The sequence below is a fragment of the Gobio gobio genome (assembly GCF_949357685.1).
Source record: "Gobio gobio genome assembly, chromosome: 7".
In the NCBI taxonomy this organism is placed as follows: Eukaryota; Metazoa; Chordata; class Actinopteri; order Cypriniformes; family Gobionidae; genus Gobio; species Gobio gobio.
The window spans coordinates 35,031,342-35,043,977 of NC_137103.1; the positions used below are offsets into that span (position 1 = coordinate 35,031,342).

Sequence of the window (12,636 nt, forward strand, 5' to 3'; positions counted from 1 at the left end):
AACAAGTCTGATCCATGGAGACCCCACCTTGCAACTTACAGGACTTCTTAAAGGATCTTCTGCTAACATCTTGGTGCCAGATACCACAGCACCTTCAAGGGTCTAGTGGAGTCCATGCCTCGACGGCCACGGCTGTTTTGGCAGCAAAAGGGGGACCAACACAATATTAGGAAGTTGCTCATAATGTTATGCCTGATCAGTGTATGTATTTTGCATATTCAAAATATGAGCACAGAATACACATTTATGCATTTTTGGCACTGTAAGCTCAAACCTGGTTGACAACTTACTAACCCATAACAATATTACAGAAACAAACCAGTCTTGTGATGTTGTGTACATCAATAAATGTTTATTTCGTTTTGATTTGCATCAACATATTTTTCCATTTTATTTTCAATAACCTCTATAACACTACTAGAATATCGATAAGAACGAAAGGTGGCATTATCCATTTAAACAAGACCGACATTGCTGCCTTCTCTGAAGGTATCAGAGGACCAGGTGTTGGGGTGGAGGAAACTACAGTTAGACCTACAGAACTTCAGTCAGAATATCAGACACGGTACCATCTTTAAACAGGTACGACATTCACAGAGGAATATCCAAATCACAGAATTTAGTTCAATGGCCATGTCGCTCTCCTCCAGGTTGAACTGTACATTTTCATATAAAAACTGAGAACATACAACCAGAACACCCTGTCTGTGAGAGTCAGTTTTTACTTATTTGGACACTGAAGAGGAATCATTGGAGAATCATTTGAAAAAAATAATGATGAACATGAGATAAGACCAACAGGTTTCTTCAGCAGAGACCATCTTTACATGGTTTTGGCATCTTAAGTGTCTTCTCGAGTCCAAATCTTCACACATGCAATGTCTTCCTTCTTCAATCGTGAGCTATTATTTTAACATAAAGGCCTAAAGAAAAAGGTCATATTGCGTAAGAGCCCAAGTTTGACTTAGGGTTGACGATGTGTATTCTCATGAGCCTTGAGTTTGTATTGCAATGCACAACATTTACGTTACCGAGTAGCAGCTTGTATATACAAAGCCAAATGGGCAGAGGCATGGACTACGGAAGATATGCTGAGATTGTTACAGTAAAGCACTAGGAGGTCAGAGGTCATCAGAGGACAATCATAGAAACACAACATGAGTCTCAAATACGATTCTGGAAGATTTAGCTTACATGTAACACTATAATTCACGACTCGCTCGGTTTGATCTTTCCAGACACATATTCAAAAAACATAGTAGCGCCCACTGATCAGTCTAAACACCATTTCAACAGTCGAGTGACAACCAGAAGACACAAGCGAACAATCGTCTGACACTACAGCAGTAAGGTAGAAAACATCGTTTTGACGTTATATTGAAGAAAAAAAAGGAAAAGAACAAAAGTTGTCCCTTGTACTGGAATGTGAAGGAAATCTCTCCACGATGCTTAAAAACTTTGGCAGATAAAATGGAAGTCATTCACTCGTTTTCCTCAGCGAGGTAAAAAAAAACAACGCACAATCTTTGTTACTCGTGCCCCCAGGCAACCGAAAAGACTAGAAACGAAATAACAGGCCAGCTGAAATTGATCTTTTAAAGTAAACCAAACATGACGAACTAGAAAACAAAATCAAACCGTACTTGTACTTTCACAGACACGCATGAAGAGCCAACGCTTCTGTCTGAGTTTGGCTGGCTTGTCTTATCTACATGTAAGAGCCCAGGATATCAACCACAGACAAATTAATTCATCGCTAGTTTACAGTTAAAGATACTTCACCCATCTAGAATATGGCACGTTAAATATTACATATGAGAAACACACTCGAAAAGGACCTCACAGACACACACTCGTCACGTGGCGCCAAATACATTTTACTACTCGCACTTCTAAAACCATGTCACGTCATACGTCTCTAGGAGTGGGTGAAGTACCTTTCGGAGACGGATTAAAAAGTTGGTTGTGGTGCTTTTTGTGAGCTAGCAGCAAAGAAAACGGAAAAAGTTTGCGTTTGTGACTGAACGTCGTGGGTGTGGCCAACGGAGTCGTGGTCGGCCTGATTTGCAGTACGAGAGTGGTTAAATTGGTGTCGTATGTGACGAGACAGCGTGGTAAAGATTCTGAAAATAAACATCGCTGAAAGAAACAGTATGGCGTCATCAAAAAAAACTAAATATTTTGGCCTTATAGCAATGCAGGTATACATTTTTTGTTTATATATATTTGTTTGCTATTTCAAAAAATATAAAGTTTTTTGTCATAGTTTATATTATTGGCTTAGGTTATTAAATAAAAGTCTGTTAATCTTTTATTTCCCTTTTGTTTTAAAGTAACATGCTGCTTTTTACTATGGCAGTTTTACGTTTTTATAGGTCATCCATTTTGTTTCATGCACTCTTGTTGATTTCGTAACTTTCCGAGTATCTACACGGCGTGAGGCAATTCGCTTCTTGTGAGTGAGGAGATCCTGATCAACCCCTGTACATAAATGATGACGTCTGATTTACAATGCGGGTATGGAACCCCACTTACTCATAAACGGTAATTCTACAAGTCCATCGTTTCGTAATCTGGCCTTCGCCTTTTTAACAGAGTAAGACAATCCTGTACACAGACAGAAGAGAAGCTGAACAGCCCTTAAGTCTCTCTCGGTCCATCCTTCTCGCTCGCTCTCTCTCTCTTTTAAAGAGTGCAAGTCCAAGTACCAGAGTAGTACATGAGAGTGCGCCTTCCTCGAGGACCATCTAAAACTGATACCACTTCTTGTCTTTGCATTTCAGCATCAGCTGTGGAGGGGAAAAGTAAAAAAACAAAGAGTTTGAATAAGCACCTTAAGATTTATTTGTATTTATATTTCTGTTTTCTCATTCTCTCGCTCTCCTACATACCTCGTGAGCGTGTTTAGAGAAGGTTTCGGCGCTGGTCATCATCAGAGCGGTCCTCTCCTCCAGTTCCCCGAGCCTCTGCCCTCTCTCGTCCAGGGCAATGCGAGCTCGGGCCAGTTCCCCCACCACCCCACCTGCTGCCGCCTTCATGCCCTCCATTCCACCCTGACCTGGGATGTGCTGTGCCAGGCTGCGGGACCCCTTACCCGCCGCTGCCTCGCCAACTACAGTACAAGAGAGAAAAAAGGCAGTTACTAAAACTAAAACTACACTCTTTAAAATAAAAGTTTTTATTAGCATTTAACTTGTGAGCACAATTGGAATAGAGCATAAAACATTTGCGATTACAGCACCATTTCCATCCAGTGAGTCGAGGAGAACAAAATCGCCACTTCCTGATAAACCGTCACTAAATATCACTAAGAAAAATGGAAGGTGCTGCAGTAGGAGAAGCCACTGTAATTGCGTCTCAAGGTGATGATACACGGGGCAACTTTTTAAGCAATGTTACCATCAACCGGCAACCAGGTGAGACACAGGGCCCACGACCGATCTAAAGTATCCAGAAATTTGTTGCCAATTCTCAATAGGAAAGTGTCCAAGCAACATTGCTCAAAAATGTAACTGTCCATCAAGAAATGTATTCAGTAAATGTGTTTCCATCCTGGTTCATCGACATGTTTTCTTATCAGATAAAAAAATGATCCGACTCAAACGAGCGCATATGTTTTTTATACGCATTTTGGCCTTTCCATCCAGCAGTTTTTGATGTGATATCCTAAAATGTGCATAAAAATAGGTGGATGAAAAAGCTATTGATGGTTCCATGAAACCTTTCAATTGCACAAAAGGTTATTTATAGTGGAAAAAGGATTGTTAAAATGTTCTTCATACTTTGAAAAAAATGGTTCTTTTAAGAACTGTTCACTGAAACTTTCTTTGGGGAACCAATAATGTTTTTTTGTGTGTGTTTTTTTGGCATCTTCTATCCTTTTTGGAACCTTTATTTTCAAAAGTGTATAAAAAATTATATATTTGTTACAGTCATTGAAATAAAGCTGAAATAAAGTAAATGAGAAAATATGGATTGGTAACTAACTGAAATACTGTAAGTATAAGTTGACATACTAAAATGATTCAAACTAAAACCTAAATAAAAATAAACTGATATATAAATATGCTTAAAAATATTTAAATAAAAATTAAGCAAAATAAAAAAGCTAATTAAAGATATTAATAAATACTATAGTAGTATATAAATAACAGTAAAACAACACTAAAACAAGGGTTAGTGGGAATAGAGTAATAGAGATAAAGATTTACAGATTAAAACTTATTAGAAGATTTTTTAGATTCACATTATATGTTAATCTTATGGTCTCTTCCTGTCTAAGTGGGCAGTTCTGAGCTCAAATGTGAACCAGACTTCAGATTTTTCATCTTTGGATCTGTGGGTCTGGATCTGTGAGAATATGCTTGCACGCGCACGCGCACACACACACACACACACACACACACACACACACACACACACACACACACACACACACACACACACACACACACACACACACACACACACACACACACACACACACACACACACACACACACACACACACACACACACACACACACACACAGAGAAGTGATAAATAACTCCACTCACACAGCTCCTCTCTGTCGAATGTTTGGGCGTTGCCGCCAAAAAAGCCCTTGAGAAAGCCACGGTTCTGAGCCTCAGGGGTCTCGATGGGTGTAAAGAGCTCCCCTAACATCTCCTGCAATTAATGAAGAATAGTGAATAAAGTGTTAAATAAAGAAAAATCATATCAAATACTGCATCGAAAGCGATGGCAGCACAGTCACTTCAAAAACCCACCAGCAGATGTCAGTACGGTTACACGTTTCACTATGTAAAATGGAAAGTTTTGACAAGACATTTAACAGAGACACTTATAAAGAAACAGAGGCCACATTTGAAATGGATTACTAGTATGCAGTATACACGAAATATACTTACTACTACATAAACATTAAAAAATAAATAGTGAAACATGCTGTACATAATAATAAACAATTCATTCATAAAATTCTTGATTTTAATAAAACATATGGTTTAAATCAGTTCCAGTTTATTTGTCAAAATGGAAATAAATGGTCAATTGCATTGCATTGTGGGATAAATTCACTAATGTAAAAAAAAAAATTAAGGTCAGTAAGTTTTATTTTTCCACTATTAAGCAGCACAACAGTTTTGGTCATGGATAATTATAGGAAATGTTTTTTGAGCAGCAAATCAGCATATAGAATGATTTCTGAAGGATCATGTGACACTGGAGACTGAAGTAATGATGCTGAAAATTAAACTTTTCCATCACAAAAATAAAATACATAAAAAAAATATATTAACAGTTACTAGGAATTTTAATGGTACAGATTTTACTGTATGGCGAGCATAAATGACTTCTTTCAAAAACAAAAAAACTTTTTAACAGTAGTGTATATTGCAGGCCGGACATTCTATGCAGAAAATTAGCATACTGTGCACATGGTACATACTGCAAAAATAGAATAAATATTATGGCATTATGCTATTTCCACCCTTACCAGACAGAGAGGGAACGACAGAGGGAGAGAAAGGACAGAATGACAACCTGTGTGGCAGAAATTACAGCCGAGATGCAGCAGGGCTCAGCTCAGCAGAGCTCAAAGCATCCATGACAAGCATGACATTTCACTTCAATAACCACCATCAGCATGCACACACGCACACACGCACACACACACACCTGTAGGTTGTCACACATCTCCTGGCTGTAAGTGATTCTCTGTATCTCTGTGGGGGAGCACAGATACAGCGCCTGCCCTCCGTTGGTGAAGCAGAATGTTCTGGCAATGCGCATGTCCGTTAGCGGCAGGTAGTTGACATCTAGCAGAGGCCGTAAACTGGGAAGGCTGCAAAACATACACGCATATAAGATAACAGACTTAGAAACTGCATTCCAATTTCATTTGTATCGGAAATGACTGTAAAAACACTCTAATTTATAGCAAGGAATGAAGAAATTCATGCCTAAAATATACTGCACTGAAGGCAGGATTTAATGAAGCCAACAAAAGCACAGCGCAGTTGTTCCGACTTGAGGTTTTAGAGTTTATTGAAGGATTGAGCTGGTTTCTGTAAACTGGATTAAACTGAAAATCAATACCAAAAGGTTTTGAGCTGGCATTAAAGGAATGTTGCAGGCTAAATATAAGTTAAGCTCTATTGACAGAACCTGTCAAATTCTGTGGATTAGCACAGACATTTTTACTCAAACCTCAGTTTGTAAAAACAAGAAATCGTTCTGTTTACAGTAATGCAAAAACAATAGAAAGTGTTCCGTAGGGTTTAAAAACTCATATTTCTAGCTAATGCCCCTATATTAATTATTCTGTTAAGATATACAAGAACAGTTTGCACTATCACTGGAATCTCTGTGGTTAGATTTTATATGTAAACAGACCCTGTTACAGGTTTTAAGGGGTGAAAAAAAATACTTTTTCTGAACTTTAAAACAAAACGTTTTATTCTATTTGAACTCTGTCAATTACAATAAGCATTTTCACTTGACCCTCAGTTTGTAAAAACAAAAATACAATATGAATATAATAATCTTTTATTTACTATATTATTTTTTTTAATGAATTCTATATTTTAATTTCCCCCTACGCAAAAGAGCTTAATATCAATTAAATTGATTGAATATCAATTACCATGGACAGACATTTTTAATCATTTCCGTTTTAGTGTCAATATATGATCACCATTTAAGGTTTTAGCATTTTGCCTGAAGGACTAGAACCAGCAACCTTCTGGTTACCAGCCCTGAGCTCTACCAGCTACACCACAATTTCCAAAATTGAGACAAAAAAAGTTCAAGCAAACCTCAAAGTCATGATGTGTCCGTTGGCGCAGAAGCAGGCCAGACAAACGCTGTTACAAACCGACACCACGTCGGCCCGCAGCACGAAGGATGACTCTGTGATGTTATGTACATATAAACAGGCCTGGGAGGGCATGAGGAAGACCTTTGCCTGCCTCTCCGAACACACCACGGCTAAGTGGCCATCACCACTGGCCTCTTGAGAAGATGAGGGCGAGAAGTTGACCAGTTTCCGTTTGCGGGGTCGATCTGGGTCATCTGGGGCTTGTTGGTCCCGCCACACCTCGTAGGGATTGTGGATAAGAGCGCCCCCACAGTCCAGGAAACTAAACCGCAGAATGGAGCCTTTCAGCATTAACACTGTGGCTGAGAGGGAAGAGAACAAAAACATGACAATAGACTGCATTAGTGCCTGGCCACTTTTTTTTTTACTGGTGTTGGTTCCGAAAGCCTTTTTTCCATAGAGATTTAAAACGTTTTTTTTCTACACAGCACAGCATCATGCAGTTTTTCCAATGAAAATCCCACTGTTAAACACGATTATTTACAAAAAGATGTAATGCAAACAGATGGCTTCAACAAAGACATACACCAGTGATTAACAACCTCAGAGCTCACAACATGTTTGTCTTTAAAGGTTTATAATTTATCGTCAAAAATCAATTTCCCTAAGGAGAAAAATGAATGGAGTCTTTACTTTCAGAACCCAGCAGTTGAATTCGGGGGCATTCAAGAATCAGAGAAGGAAGAAATGAAAAGATACCAGTGGGGGCCACAGTAACGTGGTCTTCCTGACGTTCCTGCTCGTCCGTAGGGATGGACATTGGGATGATAAGAACCAGGCCCAGACTTGTGCCCACCCACAGGCATGGCGTGGGTAGGGCATCTGATTTACGCCCGTACGACTCCATAAACTGCAGGGTGGTTACGGCCTCTTTAGTCTCCCTGTCTATGCTGGAAACGCTAGAGCTCCGGGAACGGCTGAACGAGTTTTCTCGACTCTCTGAGAAAGAACGGAGAAGGGGGGAGAGACAGAGAAATGTCAGGAAAGATAGAAGACAGACAGATGGATGAGTGGAAAATGATAAAGAAAAGCAGAGAGTGAAAAGATAAAAGAAAAAGGGGAAAGATAGAGAGAATCCTTATGCTGTTAAAAAGAGGAATGACTGAAAGTGGAGTGACTCCATATGTGCGTACACAATTACATTTAATCCACATCAACCAGATGTTGAGTTATAAAGTGATACAACAGTGTATAATTTTCTTGTTTTTAACATTTGTTATTGAAAAAGTAAAACAATAAACAATGTACATATAGGACAGTGTGGCACATACATATCTATCGAGTGAACACATCCTAAAATTTTCCTGTTCACATGATCAGACATGTCACAGATTTCGTTTACATACACAGATAACACACAGAACACACTCACAATTTCAAACCCATTTAGCGTCTTTACCATTCTTTTGACCTTCAATTACTTCCAAGTTCTTATCCACTGCATATTCATATTGCCAGGCCCACGCATATAATATGTTTCTGGACTTGCCTGATTTGCACTTCACTCAAGTATTTAAACTCTCATTAACTTAAACTGAAGGATGTCATGGAAAAATTTTTTTGCAACACAATGTATATTAGGGCAATATACGATTGGTTGTTGTAATATCATATATTGTCATTGTTGTCATATCGTATGTGTTATTCACTATCTTGACTTGATGTATTTACATGCATTACAATAAAACAGAAAATCTTACATTAAATGCTGACAGATATTTGTCAATGTCAGATCATGGTTTTTGTGTACAGTGATGGAAGGAAAGTCATCTGTGAACATGTTTGTAAGCTATAAAAAAATGGCAAAAGACTGTGGTATAAGGTATAAATGACAACATTTAACATAACATTTATCATATCTCACAATGGCCTCTAAAACATTATATTACTCAATTTCTAAACTTCTGCTCCTGGGAAATTTTTAGGAAATGGTGTTGTTTAAGTGCTACATGTGTGTTGACAATTATATGAGTAACTTATCATGGTACTGAATATTATACGAGAGACAAAACTTTGTGTACAGCTGTACAATGACAAAGTTTTCTATCTATCTATTCTATCTAATGGAAATAAATAAATATAAGTAATACATAGTGATCAATTTAACATAAAGCACAGGAAAACTGACTATACATAAAGAGGTATGATGCAATTATATTTGCTAGCTAAGACCACTATTAAAGATCTTTGCATTTAAACTCACCACATTCAGCCTCAAAACATCTTGAATGGTTGACAAAAACATGCTAAGGTTGGTAACAGTAAATATCCACATATTTAGCATTTGGATTAATAGAATGAGGAATTATTTAATGGGACAAACAGCACTGATTCTTGAGAATGTCCCTCCTATGTTTCGGTGAAAGACCTCTTTCTCCCTTTTGTCTGACACATGTATATGAAGCATCATGGTCATGATAGCACACCTTACTATGTTCTGCGTACACTAAATTATCCATCACTTTGAATTCTTACCATCATAGAAAGTAATTTAAGAAAGACCTCACAACATTCATGACAACATTAATGATTGACAATACTGACACATCTGCAGAATCATAAGAGCCCCTTAGACATTGACAAACAGAAATGACTTCCCCGATACAGGTTAAACCTCGCCTTGGACTGAACTGCACGGTTAACTGTTTGTCACACGTGGTCCAGGACTAAATTTAATCTGTGTCTTGGAGATGTCACAGTGCGTGGAATGGACAGACGACTACAAGCCAATGACACTGCAGTGTGAAACACAAAGCAGACATCATTAAAATGTGCAGCTGCCAACAGCTACGGTGCAAATCCAAACCTGAAGATGAAGAGCAAGGTGAACATTATTGAAAGAGGAGTTCTGACCAAGCGACTATGTGCCACAGGACGGGACGGAGTAAGACGGGACGCTACAGGGTGAGAGGTCCTTGTGACACTCATAAAGCCCCTCCTTACCTCTCTCGCTCCAGTTGTAGGTGGTGATGTGATGCTCATCGTGAGAGTACATACTGACTCCATGTAACTGCTGCAGCATGGCTCGTCGGGACGAATGACCTATCCATCGAACGCACATACGCACAACACCCCAGCGGCCACAATCACACACACATAAATACAACGATACACGCCATACAAAATTACACGTACAGACATACAAATGTCAAGACATATACCAAAAAAACAAAGACACGACCAGAACATTACAGCGTACAGAGAGTGACAGAGAAGGAGAGAAAGAGGAAACCGATAAACCAATATGCAAGAAAGAAAGAACGAACGAAAGAAAGTCCTGACAAGTCGATCTTTTTTCTTTTCGAATATCTGCCCACAACACTACAGTAGATTCAGTAGAAAACAACCTGAAAAAGCACCGGCAAAGAAATCCTTTGGTCTTTGGCCGTGCCAAGGTTAGGATGCTTATAGCTGTGTGTGTGTTTGTGATCACAACCATTAAAGGAACAGTTCACTCAAATGAAAAATCTGTCATTTACTCAACCTCATGTCATTAGAAACCTGTATGACTGGCTTCAAAATAATAATATAACCCCGGTTTCACAAACAAGGCGTAAGCTAGTGCCAGACTAAAATGCTTATTTGAGCTGTTTTAACTGAAAGCAACTTTGTTTTGTCTCAAGATGCACACCGGTAATGTTTTTTTTTCTTCTTTTTTTCTAGGGCATGTTTATAAAAGCTACTTTAATGCCCTAATTGAACAAAGGCCTAATCCTGGCTTAATCTTAACCCTGTCTGTGAAACTGGGACATGGATGGTCTTTGAATCTTGTTCAGCAAAACGAACATCTCTATACAAGTCATTTATTCATTTGAGCAGAGTTTTTAAAAAGAATCAAAATGTAACATTTACAATGGCCAGATTTCCCCAACACGTCTACTTACTTCAATTTTGACTATATTCCGAATTAAGAAATCATAATACTAACCAAAGACAAATTATGAAACCATAAATGAATAATTTACTACTCAACAGTGTCGTCTTGTCTGAGTCATTCATTCTTTTGTCATGTGACAGCCAAATAGTCAGGAAGCTTTTTTTTTACTTAAAGCAGGACCACACAGTAAAATATCATAGTCACCCTTATGATAATTTCTGTTTCCTGTATGCGGCTATCGTGTGACACAAGAATGAATGACTCAACTAATCATTTCCATTTCCTATACAGGAGATGTAAATGATTCTTTCATCTCCTAAGTCATAAACGAAAAGTCATACGTATATGCATGGTCATGCATGGTCATGAAATGATGATGAATTGATCACTTTCTGAGACAACTCTATACTCCCAAGTCAAGACCCATTACTGGCCACTTGTTAAATCTGATGTCACATGTCACTGTTTTTGGGTCCACACTCTCGAAACGCAGATGCTAAAAGCGAACAACAAACAGTGCTAAATTATATCCTCGGTGTGCTGTAATACTACTGAAAAATCATGATCCTAACCATAGACTTTAGATAGACAAATACGGTGCACTTATATTACTATGAACGGGAGAAAGTGGAATAAGTCCTGCATTCTAAATAAAAGAGCCAATCGCCAATTGGTAAAGTCATTGTGTCATTGCAGTTGCCATTAGATGCTCCGGTTGCCATAGAAACAGTCACATTGGCTGATCTAGCCTTAAAAATCATTTTTTTGTCATGATTTGAGTGTTTAGAAACAACATTTATGAGACCGTTGTTATCAGATTTCATTGGTGATTTCAAATAAGTCATTTAATCGTAAACCTGGTGAACAGCTTTGGAGAATTTGACATTTCCCCATTCAAAGAGATAGGAGCTGCACTTGCATGACTGAAATAGCCGCCCAAGAGCCGTTTCAAAGAAGGCTGCAGAGTAATATGACTTGTCTTAAAGGGACTTTCTCCTAACCTTTGTCTCCATCCTGAAATTTCAGATTGCCAGACAGTGATTTTATGAATCGCTAAAATATTGGTTTCCGGAGACAGTAGCTGCGTCCGAAATCGAATACTTCTCTACTATATAGTATGCGAAAAACAGTCACCAACAGAGTAGTATGTCCGAATTCATAGTATTCGAAAAACAGTAGGCGAAAAGTACCCGGATGACCTACTACTTCCGCCGAGATTCTGAAGTGCGCATATGATGGACACTTTACTATCCCATGCGGCCACGGGAGACGATTTATGATGGGACATGATCATGACAACATGGCGGATGTAGTACGTCTGGACTACATTCATTCATACTATATGGAACATACTTTTTTTAATGGTCGCGAAGTTCGTTCAAATTCAAATCCAAATGTAGTACCTACTCACATAGTATGCGATTTCGGACGCAGCCAGTAGTGCTCACTGTGAGTTTTTAAAAACTTGGCCTAAATGTGAATAAATAGTGCTCATAAATGGCTGCTGAGATTGTATTTTCATTTGAAATGAGTAGAGGCTTGAACCCGGAAACAGTATTCCTTTCATCATGATTTATCAAGCGGATAGCAAATATTATGAGGTGTATTAATACTTTTATGATGACTTGTTGACATTTTGGACATTTCTGGTCACAGTACGCTTTCGCAAAAAGCAGTGTGAACATTCTTTAGAATATCTTCTTTTATGGTTTGGAATGACATGAGGGTAATTATTGACAGTGCGAACCATCCCCTTAACACAGACCGAGACTGGACACTGATGTCACACAGCATTCATTTCCCAAACAATACAGAACGCAAATGGAACACAAAGCCACAAATCCAATCGCACACTCTCACACAGTGCAAGATGGTCAC

General features: G+C 38.5%; 1 protein-coding gene across 1 annotated transcript in view; it reads right to left on the minus strand.

The window, feature by feature from the left end:
- Nucleotides 1–333: 333 nt before the first annotated feature.
- Nucleotides 334–12,636, minus strand: part of stxbp5l (syntaxin binding protein 5L) — a 193,873-nt gene continuing 181,570 nt past the window's right edge. The window contains exons 24-30 of the mRNA XM_079820875.1: nucleotides 9,825–9,923; nucleotides 7,581–7,820; nucleotides 6,820–7,183; nucleotides 5,681–5,846; nucleotides 4,558–4,669; nucleotides 2,892–3,112; nucleotides 334–2,789 (exon numbers count right to left, since the gene is read on the minus strand). Of these exons, the coding sequence (XP_079677001.1) occupies nucleotides 2,748–2,789; nucleotides 2,892–3,112; nucleotides 4,558–4,669; nucleotides 5,681–5,846; nucleotides 6,820–7,183; nucleotides 7,581–7,820; nucleotides 9,825–9,923 (1,244 nt within the window). The 3' untranslated portion in view covers nucleotides 334–2,747. The remainder of the gene's footprint in view (nucleotides 2,790–2,891; nucleotides 3,113–4,557; nucleotides 4,670–5,680; nucleotides 5,847–6,819; nucleotides 7,184–7,580; nucleotides 7,821–9,824; nucleotides 9,924–12,636) is intronic.